The sequence below is a fragment of the Musa acuminata genome, chromosome BXJ1-10 (assembly GCF_036884655.1).
Source record: "Musa acuminata AAA Group cultivar baxijiao chromosome BXJ1-10, Cavendish_Baxijiao_AAA, whole genome shotgun sequence".
Taxonomy (NCBI): Eukaryota; Viridiplantae; Streptophyta; class Magnoliopsida; order Zingiberales; family Musaceae; genus Musa; species Musa acuminata.
Genome location: NC_088336.1, coordinates 26625271 through 26633660, shown reverse-complemented (window position 1 = coordinate 26633660; position 8390 = coordinate 26625271). Strand labels below are relative to the sequence as shown.

The window sequence follows — 8390 nt, the reverse complement described above, 5'->3', positions numbered from 1 at the left end:
TCTTCTTTTATCTTAAAATGTCTTTGGCTTGGAATTTAAAACACATTTTGGAGGCTAAGTTCTCCTGTTGACAATTTATGAAAAGAAGAATTGATATTATATATATATAATATATAATATATAATATATGTAAACTAATTTAGGAATTGTAGTGACAACAAAAGGCTTATTCAACCTAGTGGTAGTGGTGGTGGTGGTGGTGGACGGGGATGGGGATGGGGTTATTGTAATGCAAATCAACACCCACCATCGGCCATTTACCAAATTTGATAAGATTAAACTGTCCACAGTCAACGGCATGGGCAGGATATATATTATAAACTACTTCCGCATGGTCAACACTATTTTATCAGAGTTCCCTCAGTTTCCGCAGGATCATCATCACATCGTCCAACAATTCCTAAACCAGTTTATGAATGGTCTTCATGTCTGCTACCTCCGGCAGAGTGCCACTCTCCACACAGTCCCACCACTTCATCAGAAAGTTATCGATCACCAGCCTAAACCAGGGAGAAAGCTTAACACCCTCCTCGCTGGCATCTGCTTTCTCCAGCAGCTCCTTCAGCTGCTCCCTGTTGACGTACTTGACATCCGCGACTTCGTCCGGGTTGGGAAGCAGCTTCACATCAGTAACCACAAAGACCAGGTAATCCACTGAGATCAAGAAACACTTTCATCAGGCTGTGACACTAAATCCAACAATAACTCATTCGATAAATGAAGGCCTATAGCGAGCACATACGCTCGTGCTCCCCCCATTTTCCATCAGATGGCGCCTTGTAGAGCATGCGACCGAGAGGAGTGAATCGATCGACAGGCAAGTCTTCCGCGGGTATTCCGAGTTCATCGAATAGCTTCCTTTGTGCAGCGTTTCTGACCCCTGGCAACAAGAGATGTTGTGGTATCAGCCTTTAGTAGGTCAGAATAAGATGGGAGGTTATGCGAAATTGTACCTAAGAAGTTCTCCTCGACAAGTTCGGATTCCCGATAAAGAGGATGACTGCAGCAGGTGTTTGTCCACACCAATGGAAATGTTACTTTTGTTGCAGACCTTTGCTGCAAAAAGTTTCAAGGACAGAGACATCAGAACCTGAAGCATGTCCGATACATACAACAGTAGGGTGATCAACTTCGAACAGCAGCTTTGTGGAATTCAAATTATGTCATGTTTGCTACTCACGGAAATCATGCAGCTATATAACAAGGAGTGCAGAAAAAGAACCCAGTGAGTAAGGCTGTCACCCTGTATGCATGACATGGTTTTCTTGGCTGTATATATATTTCTCGTGAAACAAAAGCGAAGTCCAGATCTGGCCTAGATAGGATAAGCATCCATCGGGCATCAACGCATCGGCATTCTATCTATAATTTGCATGGGAAAGATAAAATATAGTGGTGTGAACAGTTTAACACCAGAGTTGTAGGTCACATGAACAATGATGTGGTATTCTGTACATAATTCAGCTTTGAAGTTATTGATACTGCTTCATGTTTCGAATATCCGCAGGTAGGACTTGTTCTCACATAAAATTGGCCTTTTAAATAAGTTTCTAAATATCATTGGGCAGTGCAAGAACAAAAAATTAATGAAGACACCACAATTGCTGGGAAAACAAATCAAATTTGAACCAGAACTAGCAAGCTCATTCTAAGACACAAAGATGATATTTCTGTGTATTTTCTAAGTGATTTAAGTTTATGGATATCAGCTATTTTGGCATCTCCAGCGCCACATCAAGTTTCAACTCTGACATGAATAATCAGCATTACATGCGATTTGACTGAAGTTGATATAAACATGATGGAGAAAGAAGTAGATGATCTAACAATGTAGATCTTTTGCTAACTATAACATATTCTGATTTCTTATCGATATACATAATTTTCAAACTCTTTGCAGCAAGAAGCATGATTTATTATGTATCGCATACATACCTGAAGTAGCAACTCATACTTTGAGTTGAAGAGAAAAACACTAAAAGCCCTATGGAGCACATTCTGAGACTCAATATTTTCCATCAGATGGCCTAAAGAACAATAGATGATCAAAGGTCAGTATGACAATATAGCAGTATGTCTTTATTCAGAACACTAACAGCAACCAATAAAATCAGAGGGATTAGTGACTGGAAAAATGATTAGTAACGTGAGCATTATAGATGAACAATATATTGCTGGTCTATATCCTCAATGAGAACTCAGGCTGCAATAAACATTCACAAATTAGTGAAGAAAAACATGAATTGATTTTATTTTTATGTCTTGAGATATCTGTGTTTCTTCTTACAATTATAGACCTACAGTAATTGTCAAAATTTTCTCTTGTAGCACAAACTTGGCACTAACAGAACACTAAATCACTGAGCTATAGATACTCTCAAGTAATTAAACATTTTTAGCTCATTTCATACATAAAATCTTCCATTCATTCCTTGCCTTAACATATCAGCTTGCAAATACAGCGACTAGTGAGTTGTTTATACTCTCTTGATACTCTGGTTATAAAATTCATGAGATTTTACATGCATCAAGTAGAAGACAAGTCCTACATATACGAAAGATAATCCCACGAATTTTTGTTGAACACTTGGAAAGAAACTAAACTCGTAGTATGTTGATCAAGTTTCAGCCGCAGTTACACACAGGCACTGGCAATTCACATGGGATATCTCATGTGTATTATAGAATTCACCCCAGCTAAGTATACAATGCTTAGATGCCAAAAGGAAACATGAAAACCTGAATTGTATGGTTAGCCAACTAATTTCTTAAACTAAAGGCTTCCTTTGAATGCAAGCAATATCTGATCTTGAAGGACAGAAGCATAATTATAATAAAACAACCCCAAAGGAGGCAGCTTCCTCAACCCAAACATGGTAACCACAAAGATGCTCAGGGAGTAATTTTGTCTTAGAACTTGAGGCATCATCAAAGCCAAGAAACTTTGTTTCTTGAACATAATCCACAAAACGTTTTGCATGGCGAAATTAGCTGAAATATGTTGTCGAACACTCACAGTTATATTTAGATTCATGTCCAACGACGTTGTCTTGCTCATCCACCAAAATGCATCTGCATCACGCACAGAAAAGTGAAGTTTACATTTGTCAGAGAAGCTCATACATATACCAGCATAATTAAGATACAAAACATGAGATTAGTTTGAGTCTTTGAGATGTATATATGCACATGAGGATGTATAGTTGATAAGCTTGCTAATTGTTATAACAAAGGCAGATGTATCCAAAAGAAAATACTTGTTTCTTCTTCAGAACTATTCAACAAGCACTTGCAATACAGTATGTGTATGATACAGAAGGATATGAAGTAATGCTGTAGGAGTCAGAATGCCAGATCAATGTCTGTACAAGCTGTTTCAGTGGCTAAATTCATCGAACAATGGAGTCGCAAAGTGAGGAATTGATGTCTAAAGATCATTATATTGCTCCTATAAGTTATCTGGCAAAGGCAAAAATCTGGTTGAGCCAGTTCATCTATGATGTTAAACCAATGTAGTCACATAGAAGTGGCATCAAAATGGAACCTCAATCCTGTAGCCTCTCTGTATGCTTCCAAATGTTGAGATTCAAAATGCTTCCGGTGTTACAAAGGTTCTTCTACTTCAATCTCATTTCAATTACTAATCTATTGACAGATTATTGCCACAAATCGTTATCTGCACAATCCAAATAGCATTCACTGAGCTACATTATACTAACTCTGCAGAACCACAATTTCCTGCTCATTTCGCAGTAAAAGACGAGAGAAAACGGCACAAAAGGAGAGAAAGCAAGCCACAATCGATGTCAGGCGCATGGATCTAAGAGGAGAGGTAGCAAACAGAGGGTTACGGGGAGAGGGGCTCACTCGTCCTCGAACATAAGGCGCCTTTGGACGGCGTCCATGGCGGCATCATCAGCGACGGCTTCCATGGCGGCGGCGTCAGCTATGACCGACACGGCGGCGTCGTCGGCAATGGCGGATACTGTCTCGGAGGGGCGAGCGGACGAAGGAGCAGGTCTCGGAAGCGAGGAGCGGCAAGCTGCAAGGGGAGAGCAGAAGGCGAGGGGCAGGGAAATAAATTCAGGTCAGTAGGCTGGTGAGGCAGACATGGCGGGATGAATCCGTCCGTGCATGTACGAATCCGTCTCCTTTTGGCACCATATCTTCTCTCCGAGCAGATACATGTACCAAGTTCCAGATCAAATGGTGGTGCTGAGTATAGAAAGACGAACTTTCAGATTGGGCGAGTACGAATCGAACACGATCGAAACCGGGGACAGTAGAACGTCGATGAAAAGCAGAGCGAAGAACCTTTTGGCAGCCATGAAAGTTCAGAATCAACGCCAAAAAGTCAACTTGATACGTTACCAATGTTCAAAACCAGAAGACAAGCCATTAAATCGCATCAAGATTTCAACTTGGGAGGTTTGGAGATCTAAAAGAAGTCTTAGAAGACAAACATGGTAGAAACAGAGAGCAGACTCTGTTTCAATAGCTCTTCCCTCGGAGGCGAACGGAAAAACCCGATTAGATCCGATTTAAACGGATCGGGTAACTACGAAAACAATTGATCCGTTTGTTGAGAACGATCAGAATACCTGTAAAGTTCACCGGATCTGTCCCCGATTGAAACCCGATCCGAGTTCTTAATTTCCCGATTCGGATCCGACACAAGTCGAATTAACGATACCCTAATGGATATGTCTTCTCCCGGTAGAAGTTGCAGACGGGGGCGAGAAGGCAAGGAATAGAACAGACGAAGGAAGAGGAGAAGGATGAACGCTCCGGATCGTTACGAGCGCTTCGTCGTGCCCGAGGGCACCAAGAAGTAAGCACAAGATGCAATCTTTTTATTGTCCTTCGATCCTAATTTCTTGATCGATCTTTTCTTTTTGTTTAGATTAATTTATTTTCGTGATGTAGAACATCTTCACTGGCCGGTTGGACTCTCGATGAACTTGTTATGTACGAGATTTATCATCGATTCTTTGGTGTCTTAATCCCGTACTATTTCTTCTGTGGGGAGAAAATTTTAGGGTTTCGTATGAGAGGGACACCAAGATCGTCAATGCGGCCTCCTTCACTGTTGAGCGCGAAGATCACACGATCGGAAACATCCTCCGAATGTCCACACACACTACCTTCTGCCGCTCTCCTTTTTTCTTTCTCTGAAAACCAAAAAAAAGTTGTCTTTCATGGAATTTTGTTTCGTTTTTGATATATAAATCTATATTGGACGCTTATATTGTGCCTGCAGGCAGCTGCATAGAGACCCCAATGTTCTCTTCGCAGGCTACAAGCTTCCGCATCCCCTCCAGTACAAGATCATAGTTAGGGTAAGCATTTCACTCGATTTTCTACTTAACATGTCCTTGTGGCCCACAGATCCAAACGACCAGACAGTCTTCCCCGACACAGGCCTATAGTCAGGCAATCGACGACCTAGACAAGGAGCTTGACTATCTGAAGAAGGGTTTTGAGGTTCGGTTCTCACTCTTCTTTTTTATTCGGATTATTTCTGTATCATTCAAGATGTTTGACATCTCAAAGCGTGATGTTATTCATGTATTGGATTTCCTTGAGAAGAATTCAATGATATGGAACTTTTTCTTAAATCCTGTATCAAGACCTGTAATCTGTAATTTTTGCTATATATAGTCATTTTTTATTTTTAGTATGTTGCATCTAATGCATATAGGAGAGCATCTTTTATAATGTGCTTTTTATAGCTTATTTCTAGAACACTTTATAGAAAAGAAGATCTTTTCACAAGTCCTTGGGGCAATTTATTATGTGTGACAGAATCAAGTCTAGATTAATCCATTATCAAAGTGCTAAACAACGAGAAAATTTCCAGCAGAAAGTCCATCTGTTTTATGAATTCTACTATCCCACTGCGCATCAAACTTGTATGGCTGAAGATAACTGCTCGATTTGAGCCATTGCTCAAAATCCTGGATAAGATAACCGCTGAAGATATCCCAATACTCAATTCAGTTTTAATGGAATTGCTTGTTCTCAAACGAATTAATCTATAAATGGTGCCAGTGTGTTTGGGTTTGACTCTCTTTTCCTTCTTTCAACCACCCTATTGATTGGCACAATGGAATGTTGTTGTAACCAAGGATTCCCCTACCATGCCACGTGTTAATCAGTTTGCATGGGTTGTCATCAAGTGCTTTGCCGATTCTATGGCGATGCTTTAACGACACAGACATGTTGGTGGGAGAGAAAGATTCTAAATAATTTTAAAAACTAGTGGTCAGGTTGTTTGGTAGGCTAGCTTTCTCATGGCTAGTTTACCTCTAATGTCAGCACCCATCAGCAGATGACTGAAGAGGCCACAAGGTGTTCCCACAGTCAATATGTTCACTGTTGCTCATACATGGGGTACTTGCTAAAGACCAATTGATTTCTGGCATATTTTGTGCACATTTTAAGCTGCTTAATGCTAAGAGGCTGGTTTGAGCCGGTTCACATGCTTTCTTAGTGTTTTGTCATGATATGTGCAATTCCATGAGTTCTTTTTTTATGTTCTCTTAGTTTAAAAAAAGGTATGTAGTGGTTGAATTGAATGGAAGGACATGGGTTGCAAACCATGGTGATAATGATGTACGTTATATTTGGAAAGCCTTTTGTTATTCTATTATAATCTTGCGTCGACTGCATTTCTAGGGATTAATTAGAAGGATATGAAGTCCTAAATGGTTTCTTTTCCTTCTAAATGATATTCGGGTTTCCACTTCTTAGTGTTTGATTATATATATATGCATATATGTATATGTATATATATGTATATATATGTGTGTATATTTATATATACATTTATATATGTATATGTATATGTGTGTGATCCTATTCTTTGACAAAGTCTATTGCACTTTTGTTTGATGCTCCTGCTTAATATGAATCAGCTTGCTCCAGTTTTCTGACTGTTCATTTTTTATGACTACCTTACTAAATATCATGCCAGTATATAATTCTTAGAATTGATTAGTGAAATTTGTTTAGAATGCAGATTTTGTAATAATTTGTATGCCATAGCATCTCATTTTGGGTAACTTATTTGCAGGATGAGAAGACCAGGTTTGAAGAAAAGCTAAGGCAGGGCTATTAGGTCTATTGTATGGCCGATAAAGCATGAAGCACACAATCAATCTATTTCAAGTATCTTTTGGTTACAGAGTTGAGCAAATGTAAATCCACATGCAATGCATCCATCATATATGAACTTCAACACTATGTTCTAGATTTTGCAGAGACATTGGATCATAACTAAAATGTTAATGGTATGGTCTGAAGTTAAAAGATATGATTATTGAGTTGGATTATAGATATTCTATTCTGCTCTTTCTTGTTCAAGTGTTTGCTAATGCCCCTGCAACAAATATCATGAGCTGCAACAGGGTGTATAGAACAGTCCAATGTATGCATGAACATTACATCATATTTATCTTAAGATTGTTGAAGTCATATTGGGAAGATTTTATTGAAGATCCACAGTCAAAAGAACTGCTACAATGGGTCCCCGATCAGGAAACTATCGAGTTGCCTGGCATAAAATAGAATGCAATCGAACTGATATAACCTGCTCCGGTAAGCATGCCAAACCTTGCAAGAACATGTAATTGCTAAGAGTATTCTAGTCGAACATAGTAACTGTTCGTGTCTCGCTGCAAAAGCAACATTTAATGAATATTAACTAAAGAATTAAAGAGATGTTATTGGGTATACCTTGCAGCTTCTTTTTGTAGGGTCTTGACCTCCCAACACCTCAGCTTGAGACAGAACCAGAACGACATGTTTCCTACCTCGCAAGAATTGTCCTCGCTACATTCCTTTGATCCTTCAACGGAAAACTAATTCTCTTGCAACCATATGAAGTTAAGAGATCATGGCCATCAAATACACTACAATAAACTGTCAGTTCTAGAGCCAAAATTTTGCAGAATGATAGCATTCCCTGGAGTTTACAAAGTGAGGCCGATAAATCGCAGTTGGCAGTAAAAGAAAAAAAAAGGTGGGAAAATAGCCAACGGAAAATAGGAAGGATATTTCCATCTCAAAAGTAGAAGCAAAGAACACACACAAGCTGTGGTCAAAAGATTTATTGCAGAATGATCATTTTTCCAAGCAAAAAGCTTTTTAACCTGGAATGTGTAAGATTAAACTATTTTGAATAAATAATTATACTTTATGCAAGATGCAGTCAAATAATTAGCACCTAAAGTAACTCCTATCTGTTTACAGTAAGTAAAAAAAAACATAAAATCAGAAATCCAAGTAAGAGAGAGCTATGATTGAACTGGTTCAATATTTAACTGAAAAAACAGTAAAAAAATGTGTACAACTCAATTTGAATTCAATCTAATTGCAGTAATTTTGGT

At 38.9% G+C, this 8390-nt stretch overlaps 2 protein-coding genes across 7 annotated transcripts; one reads left to right on the top strand and one right to left on the bottom strand.

The window, feature by feature from the left end:
• Positions 1 to 258: 258 nt before the first annotated feature.
• Positions 259 to 4486, bottom strand: LOC103968488 (isopentenyl-diphosphate Delta-isomerase I-like). Of its 2 annotated transcripts, XM_065087230.1 has the most exons (7): positions 4315 to 4486; positions 3868 to 4215; positions 3017 to 3072; positions 1936 to 2027; positions 954 to 1056; positions 743 to 880; positions 259 to 654 (listed from the first exon to the last, which is right to left on the bottom strand). In XM_065087230.1, exons 2-7 carry the CDS (start codon positions 3930 to 3932, stop codon positions 401 to 403), a joined length of 708 nt encoding a protein of 235 aa, XP_064943302.1. In that variant the 5' UTR covers positions 3933 to 4215; positions 4315 to 4486; the 3' UTR covers positions 259 to 400. The 2 variants fall into 2 exon arrangements, with proteins under 2 accessions (XP_064943302.1, XP_009380003.2); XM_009381728.3 differs by having other exon boundaries at positions 3868 to 4486.
• A 193-nt stretch (positions 4487 to 4679) lies between these two features.
• LOC135595826 (DNA-directed RNA polymerases II, IV and V subunit 11-like) lies at positions 4680 to 7365 on the top strand. Of its 5 annotated transcripts, none has more exons than XM_065087229.1 (5): positions 4680 to 4831; positions 5040 to 5129; positions 5261 to 5339; positions 5389 to 5484; positions 7076 to 7365. In XM_065087229.1, the coding sequence occupies exons 1-5, from the start codon at positions 4779 to 4781 to the stop codon at positions 7118 to 7120; spliced, it is 363 nt and encodes a 120-aa protein (XP_064943301.1). In that variant the 5' UTR covers positions 4680 to 4778; the 3' UTR covers positions 7121 to 7365. The 5 variants fall into 5 exon arrangements, 1 of the variants encoding a protein (XP_064943301.1); XR_010480669.1 differs by adding an exon at positions 4927 to 4943 and having other exon boundaries at positions 4695 to 4831; positions 5261 to 5484; positions 7076 to 7128; XR_010480668.1 differs by adding an exon at positions 4927 to 4943 and having other exon boundaries at positions 4695 to 4831; positions 5040 to 5484; positions 7076 to 7128.
• Positions 7366 to 8390: the final 1025 nt, after the last annotated feature.